Source organism: Vombatus ursinus, unplaced genomic scaffold (genome assembly GCF_900497805.2).
Source record: "Vombatus ursinus unplaced genomic scaffold, bare-nosed wombat genome assembly UNPS02004704.1, whole genome shotgun sequence".
In the NCBI taxonomy this organism is placed as follows: domain Eukaryota; kingdom Metazoa; phylum Chordata; class Mammalia; order Diprotodontia; family Vombatidae; genus Vombatus; species Vombatus ursinus.
Window position 1 is genome coordinate 207218 of NW_020944482.1, and position 17923 is coordinate 225140.

The 17923-nt window shown below is 36.8% G+C and overlaps 1 protein-coding gene and 1 pseudogene across 3 annotated transcripts in view; both read right to left on the minus strand.

Annotated features, from left to right (window-relative positions):
• The window catches only part of METRNL (meteorin like, glial cell differentiation regulator), a 38302-nt gene that overhangs the window by 2577 nt on the left and 17802 nt on the right, over positions 1-17923 (minus strand). For all 3 annotated transcript variants that reach the window (XM_027840533.1, XM_027840551.1, XM_027840541.1), the window contains exon 3: positions 10945-11004. In XM_027840533.1, coding sequence (XP_027696334.1) covers positions 10945-11004 — 60 coding nt within the window. The remainder of the gene's footprint in view (positions 1-10944; positions 11005-17923) is intronic.
• Positions 15863-17923, minus strand: part of LOC114026725 — a 4500-nt pseudogene continuing 2439 nt past the window's right edge.

The window sequence follows — 17923 nt, forward strand, 5'->3', positions numbered from 1 at the left end:
GGAAGGAAGGAAGGAAGGAAGGAAGGAAGGAAGGAAGGAAGGAAGGATCCCTACTCACAAGAAGCTTACATTCTAATGAGGGAGTAAACAAATATATATAAAAGTATTTGCAGAATAAATATAAAGCTATAAATACAACATTGTTAATTGGGAGCGAACATACCAGTAGTTTGGGGGGGATCAGGAAAAGCTTCATGTAGAAGGTAGTACTTCATGTAGAAGATAGTGCAGCTTAAGCTGCATCTTTACATGAGGCAGAGGTGAGGAGGAAGTGTATTCAAATTATGGAGGATGGTCAATGCAAAGACACAAGAAATGGATGACAATATGCATGGAATAGAAAGAAGGCTAGTTTGGCTATTCTTTAAAGTGGAGAAAGGATTGTGTGAGATAAAGTTAATGTTTAATGTGGCTGGAAAAGTAGGTTGAAGCAATCTTTTGAAATATTTAAGAGCTAAACAGAGAAGTTTATATCTGATCCTGGAGGCAATGGAGTTGATTGAGTAATAGAGTCACATGATAAGACCTGAATTTAAGGAAAATTACTTTGGCAACAGCATATAGGAGGTACTAGTGTTTGGAAAGACTTTTCGGTAAGGTGACAAAATTAAGAGGCTACTGCATTAATCTATGTGAGAGATGATGAGGGCTTGAACTAATGCCATAGTTTTGTGAGTGTAGAGGAGGGGTTAGATGCATGCACTGTTACGAAGGTAGAAACAAGACTTAGCAACTGACTAAGATATGTGAGGTGAAGGAGAGGGAGAAGTCATAGGTAATGAAAAAGTTACACACCTGGAAGCCTGGAAAAATGGTTCAACAGAAATAGGAAAGTTGGGAATAGCAAAGGGGGAGGGATAATAAATTTGATTTTGGACATTTTGAGTTTTAGATGTCTCCAGGGTATCCAGTTCAAACTGTCTAATAATCAGATGCAGGAATGAAATTTAGGGAAGAGACTGGAGCTGGATATATACATCTGTAAGTCATCTACACAGAAATGTTAATTAAACCTATGAGGGTTGATGAAGTTATCAAGAAAGTATAAAAAGAGAAGAGAAGATGGTCTGGGATAGAACCTTAGGGAACCACAATTAGGGTATGTGTGACATTTATAATGAAAGGGTAAAGGAGATGGGAGAAGAAGCTAAACAATCTGTAAGAGAGGAATGAAGGGAAAGATAGTGTCAAAAAAAACAGAGAGGAAAGATTATGCAGGAGGATATTATAATCAACAGTGTCAAATATGGCAGATAGGTCTTTGGGGACTGAGAAAACACTATAAGACCTGGCAATTGAGAGATCTTTGATAATTTTGGAGAGGACAGTTTCAGTTGACTCATAATGTAAGAAGATAGTTTTTAAAGGGTTGAGTGAGAAGACAGGAGATAGCATTTTTTTAAAATATATTTTTCATTGATTACTTAACATTCTTTTCTTTTTAAATTTTGAGTTCCAAACTCTGTCCTTCCCACACCCTCCTCTACCCACTGAGAAGGCAAGCAATATGATATCAATTATACATGTGAAATCATGCAAAACATATTTCTACATTAGTCAATTTTTTTTAAAAGCAAGAAAAATAAAGTCAGAAAATTATACTTCAATTTGCACGCAAAGGTCATTAGTTCTCTCTCCTGAGATGGAAAGCATTTTTTCATCATGAGTCCTCTGGAATTGTCTTGGATCACTGTATTAATCAGAATAGCCAAGTCTTTCTTAGTTAAATATCATTACAATATTACTGTTACAACACTGTACAATGATCTCCCAATTCTTCTCACTTTACTTTGCATCAGTTCATATAGGTCTTTCTATGTTTTTCTGAACCTCCTTCTCCATCATTTCCAACAGCATGACTCCATCACAATCATATGTCACAACATTTTTAGTTTCTTTTTTATTTATTTTTAGTTTTCAACATTCATTTTTGATAAAGTTCATTTTTTTTCAACATTCACTTTTATAAGATTTTGAGTTCTAAATTTTCACCCTTCCTCCTCATCCTTCTCCCCAAGATGGCATGCAATGGGAGGCTATACATGTACAATCATATTAAACATATTCCCACATTAGTAATACTGTGAAAGAAGACTCAGAACAAAAGGGGAAAACCATAAGGAAAAAAGAGAAAGAGAGAGAATAGTATGCTTCTATCTGCACTCGGACTCTATAATTCCTTCTCTGGATGTGGATAGCATTTTCCATCATGAGTCTTTTGAAATTGTTTTAGATCATTGTATTGTTGAGAAGAGCTAAGTCTATCAAAGTTGGTCAATGTTGCTGTTACTGTGTACAATGTTCTCCTGGTTCTGCTCATTTCACTTAGCATCAGTTCATATAAGTCTTTCCAGGTTTTTCTGAAATCTGCCTGCTCATCATTTCTTATGGAACAATAGTATTCCATTACATTCATATACCACAATTTGTTCAGCCATTCACCAATTGATGGGTATTCCTTCAATATCCAATTCTTTGTCACCACAAAAAGAGCTGCTATAAATATTTTTGTACATGTGGGTCCTTTTCCCTTTTTTATGATTTCTTTGAGATACAGACCTAGTAGTGTTATTGCTAGATCAAAAAGTATGCACAATTTTACAGCCCTTTGGGCATAGTTCCAAATTGCTCTCCAGAATGGTTGGACCAGTTCACAACTGCACAATAATGTATCAGTGTTCCATTTTTCCCACATCTTCTCCAGTATTTATCATTTTCCTGTTTCATCATGTTAGCCAATCTGATAGTTACGATGTGGTACTTCAGGGTTATTTTAATTTGCATTTCTCTATCAAAACTGATTTAGAAGGGGCAGCTAGGTGGCGCAGTTGATAGAGCACCAGCCCTGAAGTCAGGAGGACCTGAGTTCAAATCTGGCCTCAGACCAAACACTTGACACTTACTAGCTGTGTGACCCTGGGCAAGTCACTTAACCCCAATTGCCTAAAACAAACAAACAAACAAACAAAAAAAAAGTGATTTGGAGCCTTTTTCATATGACTATAGATAGCTTTAATTTCTCCATCTGAAAACTTCCTGTTCATATCCTTTGACCATTTATCAACTGGGGAATAGCTCTTATTTTTATAATAACTTAGTTTGCATTTTTCAAGACTTCTGCTCCAAAATTTGAATTAAAGTATTAATTTAAGTTGTTTGGAGGGGAATATTGAGAGAGTTCAGCTGGGCTGCCACTAGTCTGTCATCCAGGAGACAACATTTTCATGGAATTTGGCTGAGAAAGGGAGAAGATACATAGGATGACAGTTTTAGGGGATATAGGGCCAAGGGAAAATTTTTTAAGGATAGCAGTAACTTGGAAATGTTTGAAGGCAGTAGGGGAGAAACAAGTAGACAGAGAAAGGTTGAAAATTCTAGAGAGAGAGGGGATGATTGAGGTTACAATCTACTGGACAAGACAGTGAACGGAATCAAGCATACATGTGGCAGGATTGTCCTTGGCAAGAAGGACCACTTTATGACCAGAGACTAGGAGAAAGGAGAAGTGGATCAGGGATAATGTCAAGGGGTTCTGAGATGAATAAAAAGTGAGAAAACCAATCTCATATTAAATGCCCTAAATTTTCTCAGTAAAGTAAATGATAAGGTCCACAGCTGAAAAAGAGGGAGAAGGGACAGGTCTGGGAGGCTTAAAGAGGGAAAAGAAGGTTTAGAGTAGAAAGGAAGGAAACCAGCAAACAAACATTTATTGAGTACCTACTAATATGCCAGGAACTGTGCTAAGCTCTTTATAAACACCTCATTTGATGTTCACAAAAACTCTGGGAGATAGGTGCTATTATTATCCCCATTTTACAGTTGAAGGAACTGAGTCAGATAGCCACTTGTGACTTGCCAGTGTCATACAGTGTCTGAGTTTGGATTTGAATTCAAGGCTTCTTAACTCCAGGTCCAGTGTTCTATCCACTGTACCATCTAGCTACCTAAGCCTAGAATAGCTTCTGTGGGAAGTGAAATGAGGAAGCAATTAAGTAGCACTAAATTTATAATCCTATAACTTCAACACTTGAAGTACTTATTATTTTATTGTTGTGGACTCTCACCTCCAATGATGCAGATCACAGGATCATAGAATTGTATGATAGGATCACTTCCCTGTGACTTAGTGAATGATTTTCAAAAGTTGCTATGACTCAAACTATCAGTCATACTGTCACCAACCTGGTGATGAGCTTCTCCAATTAAGCTAGCCTGATTCTTAGACAACAGATCATGTCCTTGGATAGAGAGATATAGTATATTACTGAATCCATACTCAGATTTTTTTCCAGCTTGCTAGGATTTGCCAGAGCTTGTGCTCTACTAGCATCATCTTCAAGAACTCTAGGCCACCTCCAAGCCATAACAGAAAGTAAGACCTCAGTAGAGAACTAATTAGAACAAATACTATACATACATACATACATACCTATATACATACAGAGAAAGAGAAAGAAATATGACCAGTTAAGGAAGAAATAAAACCAGAGTGAAATACCTTGACTAAGAAACAGTAAATAACAGAAACAGGAAAAAAAATCTCACACTCAAAGATACTATTGCTTCAGAGAAGCATGAGAAGACATATGAACTGATGCAGAGAAAAGTAAGCATAACCAGGAACACAATATCTATTATAAATACAAAGAAAAAAACCTTAAAACTTAAAACTTTAAAAAAACTTTAAAAACTTAAAAAACTTAAAACTTAAAAAAAAACACTAAAAACTGTATAAACTAAATATTAACCAAATGTCCCCAGAAAAGAACTGAGAAAATGCACTTCCCTCCCTTCATTTCAGAGATACAAGAATAAACTCTTAGAAAAAGTGTAAGTTAGTTAGTTCCTTGACAACTAGAGCTAGATATATTATCAATGGACGGCACAATTCAACACTGGGTCAAATAATGCTCTTGAATTCTGTATAAATAACTTTGATTCAAAGAGGTCACATCCATTCTACGTACCATGGGATGCGTAAGATACAAAATCTTTTCCTTTTTTTTTTTGTTGTTTGTTTTTTGGTTGGACAATGGGAACTAAGTGACTTGCCCAGGGTCACACAGCTAGTAAGTGTTATGTGTCTGAGGCCGGATTTGAACTCAGGTCCTCCTGAGTCCAGGGCTGGTGCTCTATCCACTGCACCACCTAATTGCCCCCCAAATCTTTTAAGAACATTCATACAAGTGTCACAAAAGTATGGTGAGAGAGTATGCTAGGAACAGTATTTCCTACAGCTTTGCCACATAGACTGATCTAGTTTTTTCCTAATACCCTACCCCACACAGGAAAGGCTAGTTTTTTCCTTAAAAGTTATTGAAACTACTAGATTGGCTAACATGACAAAACAGGAAAATGATAAATGTTGGAAAAGATGTGAGGAAATTAGAATACTAATGCATTGTTGGTGAAGTTGTGAACTGATTCAACCATTCTGGAGAGAAATTTGTAACTATGCCTAAAGGGCTATAAAAACGTGCATACCCTTTGACCCAGCAATACCACTTCTAGGGCTGTATCCCAAAGAGATCATTAAAATGGGAAAAGGACCCACATATACAAAAATATTTATAGCAGCTCTTTCTGTGGTGGCAAAGAATTGGAAATTGAGGGGATGCCCATCAATTGGGGAAAGGCTAAACAAGTTGTGGTATATCAATGTAACAGAATACTATTGTGCTATAAGAAATGATGAACAGGCTGACTTCAGAAAAACCTGGAAAGACTTGTATGGACTGATGCTGAGTGAAGCGAGCAGAACCAGGAGAATGTTGTACACAGAAACAGCCACATTGTACAATGACTAACTTTGATAGACTTAGCTCTTCTCAGCAATGAAAGTATCTAGGACATCTCCAAAAGTCTTATGATGGAAAATGTTATCCACATCCAGAGAAAGAACTATGGAGTCTGAATGCAGATCAAAGCATACTATTTGCTCTTTTTTTCTTCTGTTTTGTTTCTTCTTTCTTGTGGTTCCTCCTATTGGTTCTAATTCTTCTTTACAACATGACTAATGTGAAAATGTTTAATAGGAATGTATATGTAAAGCCTATATCAGATTGCATGCCATGTTGGGGAGGAAGGTAAGGAGGGAGGAGGAGAAAATTTAAAATTCAAAAGCTTATGGAAGTGAATATTGAAAACTAAAAATAAATTAATTTAAAAAATAAATTTTAAAAAAGTTACTGAAACTGTACCCAAGACTTAATTGATTGGCTTAGGCAATTAAGGCTTGGGCCAATAAAGTACTTCCCTGGTGGCCAGGAAGTCAAGAAATACTGCTCTACACTCAAGATTTTAATCTGCAGGTCAGCATGGACTTGGACAACAGCAGGAAAGCTTCAATGCTATATCCTTGCTGAATATCCTTTCTTTGCTATAATAAGTCAGTCAGTCAACAGGCATTGATTAAACACTTACTAGCCAGACACTCTAAATAAACATCCTTTAAAAAAAAAAACATGGTAAAATTGTTAACAAAACTGGACAAAATGTCAACAAAATGGACAGCTCTCATTTTGTTCTTTTTCATTTTAAAATAAGCTTTATTGTTTAAAATTAAAAACAAGTTTTCTGTTTTTTATATCACCATGGTGTCTCATATATCCCTCTCCCTCCCAGACAGGCATCCCATATGACAATTAGTATTTTTTAAATAAGAAAAAGAAAAAAAAATGTCACCACAACTGATTGATATGTTGAAAATGTTCAAAAACACGTGCAATGTTTAACACTTGTGGACCTCCCGCCTCCAAGAAGGGGTAGGGTTGGGGGTGTTCTCATTTCTCTTCATTTGAGTCCTACTTGATCTTTATAATTTTGTTACATTTATTTTTGATTTTTTTTTTTTTTTGGTGTGTAGTTCTTTTCATGACATTGTTGTAACTACTGTGTATAACCTTTTCTTGGCTCTGCTTACTTCACTTTGCATAGTTCACACAGAACTTTCCATGCTTCTTTGTATTCATCACACATCATTTCTTAATATTCCATTACATTCATATGCCACAATTTGTTTAACCATTCCTCAATTGATAGAAGTCTACTTTATTTCCAGTTTTCAGCTATCACAAAAAATGCTGCTATAAATATACTTCAGTATATAGGGACTTTTCTTATCAATGGCTTTCTTGAGGGATAAACTCAGTAATGGAGTCTCTCTTTCAAAAGGTATGGACAGTTTAGTCACTTTATTTGCAGTTCCCAATTGCTTTCAAAAATGGTTGTACTATTTCACAGTTCCACCAACAATGTATTGGTGTGCTTCTCTTTCTACAACCTCTCTAACATTGACTGTTGCTTTTTTTTTTTTTGGTCATTTTTGTCAATTTGCAGGCTGTGAGCTGAAACCTCGGGGTTGTTTGGATTTGCACTTACCTTTACTATTGGCAATTTAGAGCCTTTTTTCATGTGGTTGTGAGTACTCTGAAGTTCTTTTGAGAACTGTTTGTATGCTTAGACTATTTATCTATTGGGGAATGGCTATTAGTCATATGTGTGCATACACATACATATATATTGGACATCAAACTCTTATCAGGCAAATTTGATACAAAGATTTTTTTCCATATTCAACCACTTTCCTCCTTATTCTAGATGCATTTCTGCTATAAACTTTTCTGCTGTAAACATAGTATTATGTTCCTGTAGTTACTTTAATCTTTTTTTAAGATTATTCCTATTCCTAGCTGTCCTATTCCACCTGGCTCTACTTCTAACACTCCTGATCCCTTCTTCTTGTTTGATATTCCCCCTTCCTCTGCTCCCCTTCAGCTAGTCCTGTTCCTTAGTTTTTAAAGTTCATTTTTTGTGCCCCTTTCCAGTAAGGACTTCTCTCAATCTCTTCATTATCCATCTTCTCTTTCTGTTTACTTTAGACTCTAATTTTCTGATTCATGATTCCTCTTTTCTCTGTATTCATTTAAACACAGCTCCCAAGGTATCCATTCTAGGCTCTTCCTACCACTGTCTGGTAGGGCTTGCCCTATGGATTCCCCTCTTCCACTGTGTCTCATTTCTAGAACAATATTAATTATTACAGTCGTTATAGAAGGCACTGCTTCACTGTAGGGCTCCTCTCCCACCAAACCCCTGATTATGCCACTGATCTATAGCCTTTCTTGTTGATTTTTTTTTCTACATTTGCCTGGAAATCTCCCTGTGTCTATGCCCTCCCAGTCCTCCAGGTGCCAAATGCCCCCCACAGGTTCCAACTCCCCCATGCCCAATACAAGTAGACTTTTCAAGCACTAAATTCCCCATGCTTCAGTCAGTGCAGGTCTTCAGGTCCCTTTACCAACCATGTCTCTTCACTCTTAGGAGCATCTATCAATGGAATCATGTCCTACTTTCAAAGTAATGCCTCCTTCCTTTCCCCTCCCTTTTCAGTCTTTCCTTCCTCCTCCTTACCCAATCCCTGGAAGTCTCTTTCTGAGACCACAGAAGTCACCTTCCTCTCATTGCTAGCCCTTCATTTGACCCTGATGCATCACTCATTTATCTCTATCACCTTGTTCTCTCTCTTCCCTTTTCTGTACCTTCCCATGTAATGCTGTCCTGAAAAAGCAGCATTCCCCTATAGGCAGGGTGTCACCAATTTCTATCCATAACATAGCCTGCCTCTCCACTGTTACCTCTACCAGATTTCCTTCTTCACCCCATCTTCTTGCATAAATTTAAAAAGAAGTCTCTTATTGGTTTCTCTGTTGTTACTCTGTTGCTGTTACTGTTTTTGCTGCTGCATTCATTCACTCCTCCTATATTTTTATTGCTTCGGGTGTTTGAGAAATAAATAATGTCCACTTCTGATGTTGTTTCTAAAAATGTTTTAAACTCTTCTCTATTGTTGAATGTCCATCTTTTTCCTGTATGATTAAGCTCAGATTTGCAGGATAGATCACCCTGGGCTGCATCCTGAGCTCCACTGCTCTTCAGAACACATTATTCCATTCCCTATTATGTTTTCTAGTGGATGTAGAACAGTCTTGTGTTGTTCAAATGTCCTTTCTTTTGTATTTGAAGGTGTTTTTCCTGATGGCTTGCAGAACTTGTTTCTGAATTGAATTGTTCAATCAACCACTATATGTCTTGGAGTTTTCAATTTTAGTTTTTGATTTTGGTTGTTTTGTTTGTTTGTTTTCTTTTGGAGGTTATCTGTGAATTCCTTTAATTGGAATTTCATTTTCTATGTTTAGAAGATTCTGGGCAGTTCTCTTCTGTTGTTTCTTTCATCATGCTGTTAAGGATTTTTGTCCTATCACATTGTTCTGGGAGACTTATGATACTTAGGTTGTCTCTGCATATCCTATCTTTAGGATAAGTATGTTTTGCATGTATAATGAACATATTTTCATTTAATGTTATACTGTTCTTCTACTCTTCTAGCTTGTCTTTCATTTCTCTGTATTTACATTCCCAATCCATTGTACCCTCTTGTTTCTTTGGTAAGACTCACCATTACAGATTCCAGTTTTTCTATTTTATTCATTATTTTTGCTGTGTAGGACATAAATTCTGCTCTCATAATTCTTATTTCTCTTTTAAACCACTCAGGAATAGGGTGTTGTAGTTCCATGTTCTTCTCAGATTCTACTGAGTCCTCTGTTTCATCAAGTGCTGGATCATTTTGCATTATTGCATAGCATTTATTCACAGATGTCTGGTCTCCTTTACTGGATCTGGAGGCTACATTTCCTTTTGTTGTTACTGTTTTCTTGTAGGTTTGTCTTTATCTTCAAGGTCTGTATGTATTCTTCTTCCTGAAATCTCTGGTATTTAATTTTCCCCCCTTGTTTTTCCTACACCTGCTTTTTGACTCCCTTCCCTCCTCTTCCTTAGGGCATAGATCTCAATGCATCTCAGTCTCCTCCAACAATGGACATTTCATAGTTCACTAGCCTAGGTCTCTGCCCCAAATTACTTTTGGGTGGCCAAAATGGAGCCCAGCTGAATGCTGTACTCTTTCCCCACCCCACTCATACACAGTGTTCTGTTTTGGTGATTTGTCTTACTCTCTCTGTTCCTCAGTTCTCTGGCCCAGCACTGGCAGTACTGAGACTGTTTATTCACTCTTGTACTGGCAATTCAGAACTTTGAAGCACTGGTACTTCCAGGTTGCACCCCCTGGCAGGTTTTTGCTCCTGAAGGGTTGTGGCCAAGTTGGCTGTGAAGGCATGAGTAAACTTCCACATCCTGGAGCCAGGTTCTCCATGTACTCCATGCCAAATAGTGTGGGAGAGTAGGACAGAGGTGCTGAGTGAGCCCAGGGTAAGGGAGCTTCATTTCTGATTCTTTTTTGGTGGAGGCAGAGGGCAGTTCTTTACCTTCTTTTGGATTATGGGTATGCCAGACCATGAAGACAGCTGAAGTTGCTTTATCTTTGGCACATAGTTTCCATTTTGGAGAGGTTTGAGAAGTTGTCAGGATTGGAGACAATGTCAAGTCTACCATCTTGTTGCTCATATCACCCAGAAGGCCTGTCTCATTTTATTCTAATCTTGAACTTTAACTATATAAGACCAGCCTGAATCCAGTGAGGCCATGACTGTATTTGGTGTCCCTCTAGCTTTTTTTTTTTATCCAGACCTGTGATTTCATTCAAACACAGAATCCATAGTGAGAAAACTCCATCAATGCAGATGATCAACTGTTCCGTAACTGTGAGTCTTAGACAGTTGCTTGGGAGCAGTAAGAGGTTAAATTTCTTGAGGGTCACTTAGTATGTGTCAGAGATAAACCCAGGTCATCCTACCCCTAAGATCAGCCCTCTAAGCACCACATCATGCTGTCTCTCAGTGCCCTTGAAGCCTCAAAATTTCAATCCTAGTTCTGTTATATGGTATTATAAGCACCTGGGTTACCTGGATAAGTAAGTAAGTACCCTGAAGAGGTAGGAGCAATGCTAATATTTCACAAACACTAGTAAAGTCAGGATTTACTTACCAAAGTCACTAGTGCAGACAGCTAAGAGGACTTCTGTGTCACTGCAAGGGCGACATGGAACTGTAGAAGAAAATAAATTAAGTAAGCCCAAATAAAGCAATTTTAAATCATCTAAAGGTGTTTTCTGCATCAAGAGATTGGCAAGGGAAAGAAGAGTCTTAAGGACAGCATAGTATACAAATCCTTCTTGGTTTTCTCCCAATTACCTTTAGAACAACCAGCAACACACTGCTAACTCCCCTCAAAGTTTTTATGTTAATATTCATAGCTGAACAGATTGCAGAAATTAAATCCAAGTGAATATTTTGAAGATCAGGGGCAGTCAACAAAGTTGTAGAAAAACTAACAGTTTTTCTGGCCTTGTATCTCTAACAAAATATCAAAGATAGTTCAAAGGAATATATTCTAAAAGATGTCAAGGGGCAGCTAGGTGGCACAGTGGATAGAGCACAGGTCCTGGAGTCAGGAGGACCTGAGTTCAAATCTGGCCTCAGACACATAACACTTACTCGCTGTATGACTCTGGGCAAATCACTTAACCCCAATTGCCTCACCAAAAGAAAAAAAAATGTGAAAAAAAAAAAGCATGTCAAGGCCCAGTGGGAAGCCTAAAACAGCTATGACAAGTACAAGAACCTCATTTAACCAGAGAGACAACTTTTGGCAACTTCAATCACCCAGAATAGAGTCCAAATATGGAAGTGAAATACACTGTCCTTCTAAAGATATGGCATCTCAAGTGTGCTCTGATTAGGGCAGAGTGGTATAATTTAAGAACTTTACAAAGATTATTTACGGTCTTTATGAACACTGCTTCTCTTAATATAGTCTAAGGTAATTGTAGCTTTTTTTGGATGCAATGTTGCACTGTTAATTCATATCAAGCAATACATTTAATTCCCAGATCAAGGGCTATTGTCTAAACATGCCTTCCCAAGCTAGACTTTTCGAACCCAAGTGTAAGACTTTACATTTACCACTATTAAGTTTTTACTGTGATTTAAGTTAGGCCCAATATTTTAGCCTGTCAAGGTCTTTTTGGATCTGAATCCTGTCATTTAACATCTTAGATATCCTTCCCAACTTCCTGTCATCTGAAACTGATAAGCATTGCTATGACTTCATCCAAATTGCTAATAAAAATGATTAAATATCACAAGGCCAAGGAGCATAGGTATAGATGCCTGGGACACTTCACTACAGACCCTTATCCAAGTTGACATCTACTCAGGGACTACTCTTATGATCTAATCATTGAATAAGTTCTGAGCCCTTCAAACTATATTATTATCCAGAGCATATATCATATCTTGTCTAAAATATAAGATCTTCATTAAATGCTTATTAAAATCTACATATGCTATTGACTGCAGCAGTGGTGTCAAACTCAAATAAAAATGGGGGAAGCTGTCACATGTGAAATTTAACAAAAAGGTAAACTGAGGCAATTCTCCACACAAGATAACAGCTTATTAATATGGCACCAAACCTATTAATAAAGGCTTGTCTCCTTTTATGCCAAAGACCCAGAATTGAAACATCTCATTTTTATAAGCAAAGAACAAAGAACAGCCAGCATCAAAGAGGTGAGGGATCATGATTGGTTACATTAAAGAAAGTAGACATATCCCCACATGGCATGAAGACCACCTCTCTCTATCTTTCGTAAATTTTTTGTCCTAGCTATATATGTATGCAGGTATGTAGACTCATTGGCAACTGGAGGGTAAGACTACCTTTTAATTGCTAAAGGTGGGAAAGCGTCCAGCTTCTCAAGGATAACACACAAACCTATGCTGAGATAATGTTTTGTGAGAGTACTGAGAACAGAGTTTTTCTTTAACCAACAGTAGTCAATGTGGGAAAGTTTAAGCCTTTGGTATGTAATTTCAGAAAGAGGGATTCTGAATTTTGCATACATAAGCTTCTTTACTCAAAGACAGAGAAGAGGCTTTAGGTCTACTACATAAAATAAAAATATGGTTACAGAATACAATCATTTACAAAATAAAAACAAATATAAAATCAATATTAACTTTCACAGCGCCATTATTCCACACATAAGGATCCCTGTGGGCCACATATTGACTTTGTTTTAAAATGTAGCATTACCTATTTTTATTGATTTTGTTAAATATTTCTCAATTACATTTTAATCTGGTTCAGGCAAAATTTGAGAGTATTGTGGGCTATGTATTTGACACCTCTGGTCTATAGCATTGTCATAATCCCAGTTTCATTACTTCTCTTTACCTGCCACCCACCCTACTCATTTCTGGCTTCAATATATATTGTTTTTCCCCATTAGAACGTAAGCTCCTTGAGGGTAGGGACTGTCTTGTTATCTTGCATTTGTATCACCAGTGCTTAGCATGGTATCTTGCACATAGAGAGCACTTAATAAATGCTATATATAACTATTTTTGTGACAACAGATGTATGGAGTAAAGTGCTTCCGGGACTAAAAGTAAGACTCATGCTTCTGGTTCTAGGAATGTTCTTTGGCAAATAGAGAACTATCACTGACAGGTAAATCCCAGATCAATCTGTGGAGACAAATATGAATGAGAGGCATATAATCTACCTACATTTCTTGTTTTTCTCTTTAATATCTGGGATAGTTCAATTCTCTTTCCAAGGCTTTTTTTTTCTTCCTGATCACCTGTTCTCTCCTCAAACAGATCTTATTTAAGAGTATCCTATATTCCCAAATCCAGTACTTCCAAGTGATTATAGAATAATGAACACATTGGTAGTTTTGTCATGTTTCATTTAAAATGCCTACCACAAACCCAACTTACATTTTTGTAAATAGCAGGCATTTCATTATCTATCTTACCAAGTCCATCCTCGTAGGCCTGACAAATCAAAAAATATCCAACTTCTTTTCTTAATTTGAGGCTATAGGGATAGGAGGGGAGAAGAAAAGAAGGAAGTCTATGTTTTGCTTTTGTGTATGTGGGTTTTTTAAAGTGCTTTCTTAATGTAGGGGAACAAAGATATGACGGAAAACAATGATCTAACATGATGCAACCTGAATTTCCTGTTAGGGAGGTGGCCTTAGTACAACAAGTAAAGTATATTGCTTAATAGTCAGACTTACTGGGTGGAACATCAGCAAGTTTGCCATGACTCACTAGGTAGTTTTGCTTACTCATTGACTTCTATTAAGTTAATAGGAAAAGGAAAAACACAAAATGTAACTTATTTGATTGCTTTCAACTTCAACAAGCAACATTTTACTGGGTTACCCCAAAGCTCAAAAATCTTTAACTAGCCTAGTATTTTCATCTAGTATTCCTCTGAGCTAGATATTCAACTATGCATTGAACTAATAAGTATATGACTACTGCAGGTTTCATAAAGTACTCTGTCTATTGCCCTAAAGATTATGAAAGTTAGGGCCACTAGTCCAATCTCCTTCAAGATACTGAGTATTTCTTCTGTGGGGGCTTGATATCCTCTCTACTACAGTATTGGTTTGTCCATTGGTAAAATGAAAAAGCTTTGATCATTAGTGTAATTCTTCCTTCCCTACCTCAATCAAACAATGAACTATAATCCCAATTTACCCAGGAATCATTATAGACCATTCAACAAACATATTCCAAAAGATAGCACTGAAGCCACTAACACAACATGGGTTGACTCACAAAATAAATACTGTCTTTTTAAAATTATCTTTAATAATTCACCGAATCTAATGAGAGGTTGCATAACCTTCAAACAGATTTCAGTATTCCATAATGGCAAATGAAGGCAAGGGGAGGAAAGTTATCAGCGCCATAAAATGATGATTGAAGATCTAAACAGGTGGAGAAAGAGGTTTCATAAGGGTATGACTGACTGTCTGAACTAAACAGACACAGGCAAGAAACTGCCCAAGATTAAGATTTCCATTGTTTCCTTTTCCTAGCATTCCCCAGACCTTTGTTCTACTGGCTATTAGTATACAATTTCAACTAACCATTCTGAGAATCATCTCAGCTTTTTGCGTGGAGAAACTCGAAAAGTCATAGAAGAAATGGTTGACAGTCATTTACTTGCCCTGTAATATTCCATTTTTCATAGACTCAAAACTAGTCTGGTTATATAAAGGAGGGAATAAAAATGCAACACACTAGTGGTAGTCATACATAGAAATATTTGTTAGCCAGGAGGTCATTCCTTCCAAGAGTCTACCAAATAGGATCTTTCCCTAAGCATGGAGTTAATATTTTAAAATTGAGATTTAATAAATGAAAAATCCTTAGCCTTACACATAGCATACTCATCTGGGTATAAGTTACATTTTCCTCCCAAATGAAGCAGTCAAAATGAATAGAGTTCAGGATTCAAGGTTTAACCTTTAATACATACTGGCAATCATAGTGCCTAGGCAAGTCACACAATCTTTCAGTGCTTTAGTGTTTTTCTAAGACTATAACTTGCAGACATGGTGTAACCTTTATTGGTAGAGGGAGTACATATGGGAGTTCTTCATATCAATAAAATCATAGGTTCAGACCATATTCTGTTCTTCTTCTCTCCCTACACAACAAAACTTGCACAAAACCCAATTGTGGGTTTTTTAAAGTGCTTACCTACATATATTTTTCTTTTCAAAAAGATCTCATTTTAGGAAGGTGCCCTGTATTCAAATTAATACAGTAATTTACTACTATATTCCTTATTTTTAAATTTCTTGCCACATAAGAGTATAATTCACAACTCCTAAAAGCCTAGTAGTTGTTACTTATGCACCTATTTCTATTCTCAGGATATCTGCACATCTGTTGAAGTCAAGGAAATGGAAAATTATTGCTCAGGACAGACAGACATTGCCTCAACATCAGCAGCATGATTCTTGAGCAATAGGTGAAAATGAGGCAAAATAAGTTGGTATACTAGGCACTGAGAATGAAGTCACCTTGAAATCTCATCTATTAAGAGAAAGTTTCTAAGCAACTTCTGAATAACCATTTCTAAGGAAATTAATGACAGTTATGAGGTCTTTACTCCTCATGATAGCATTACCAGACACAATCATATTAGCACATTTATGTATTATATAAGGACCCACTCACTCCATCATCCATCTCAATAGCTAGTGAGGGAATTGGTCCTCAATCAATGAACCTTTGTCATCATGTCTTCCATGACCTTCTCCCTTCCAAACTCATAACTAAGGCCATATGTATTTGAGTGGCCGGTGCTGCCAACTGTAATGCCAGATTTGATAGCAAGACCAACCTTCATCCAATTCTCCAGAATGTCTTTAATCAGTGCTCCAGGATTCTCTATAGGTTCCACATGAAAAGCATATTGATTTGCTCTTGCTATAGCTATTGATTTTGCCCATTGTTCTGGTCTAGAAACTATCATGTGAATGTCAAAGAAAGAATCTTTCTATCATAGGGTACTGGGAACAAAATACACATAATGAATTTCATATGGGTAGCATTCAGGAAATAATTACTTATCAAAAACTAAACTTATAAAGGTAAATAGAATGGTCCTTGCTTTGGCAATATATATACTAAAAATTTTAACAATTAGCAAAACTCCTGTGCTAGGATGACACAAAAACTGATGAAGGATTCCACATTTTTTAAAAGTGGAAGGTGAGGGGACCTAGCAGTATATGTTCTCAAACTATTCTACAAAGTAATAATCATAATCAAAACAATTTGATATTGATTAAGAAATAGAGAAGCTGATCAGAGTGGAATAGATTAGATAAACAATACATAGAAGCAAATAAGCACATCAAGTCAACAAAACATCAAACCGTCAAAGGTGACATCATAAACAAATTAGAGGAGCAAGAAATTATCTGGTAGCTCTATGAACAGGGAAAGGGTTCGTGACCAAACAGGAGAAAGGGAAAAAACAGAAAGTAAAATGGATAGCTTTGACTACTAACAAAATTAAAAAGTTTTTGTACAAACAAAACCAACAAAATTAAAAGAGAAGCAAGTACCTGGGGGGAAATGTTTGCAATAAGTTTCTCTGATAAACATTTCATTTCTAAGATATAGGTATAGGGAACTAATTTCTAAGATAAGATATAGGGAACTAATTCTAATTTATAAGAATATGAGCCATCCCCAAATGTTGTCAGAGGACATTGTGGTAGGAGGGCAGTTTCCTGACTCAGTTCCTCTTACTCGGACACAGCTTTCTCCCCAAACAACTTCCTTCTGCTTCAGCTCCTCTAGCAGTTTCCCTGGTAAAGCTTCCTCCCCTCACAAAACCTGATTGGCGTCAGCTTCTCTGATGCAGTTTCCTTACCTAAAAACAATAAAAAGCCCAAGACAGGTAGGCTTAGGGCCTCCTGAACTTGGTAGGTGACAGAGACTGCATGAGTCACTATATGCTAATGCCAGACACATTTCCAAATAGAGATGATGGGAGGTGATATCCAGAGAAGCTAAGTACCACTGTATCCTTCTTGTGTGTGTTTGTTGCACGTGTTTGCTGTGTGTTAGGGCAAAGTATATCTCTTTTGTTAAATGTTCAGTGTTTCTTTTCATCCCAAAATCAAACCTGAACTTTGGTGCAGGTTAGACAAACAACTGGACAAATCTGTGGCTTTAAAGCCACATCTGCAACAGATATGAATAAATATTTTTAGAGGAAAAAATCCAAGTCATGTAAAAAAAACCTAAGCCAAGTAGAAAAAAATGCTTGAAATAACCAATAAATAGAAGAACACAAGTGAAAATAATTGAGTTTCCACCTTGTACCTCTCATACTGGAAGAGCTGTCCAAAAGAAAAGAAAATGACAAATTCTGGAGAGACTGTGGGAAAACAAGTATATTATACACTACTGGTGGAGTTATGAAATGGTCCAACCATTCTGGAAAAAGAATTTGGAACTATTTCCCCCAAAGCCACTAAATTGCGTATATTCTTTTACATATATATATATATATATACATATACACATACACACACACACACACACACACACACACACACACACACACACACACA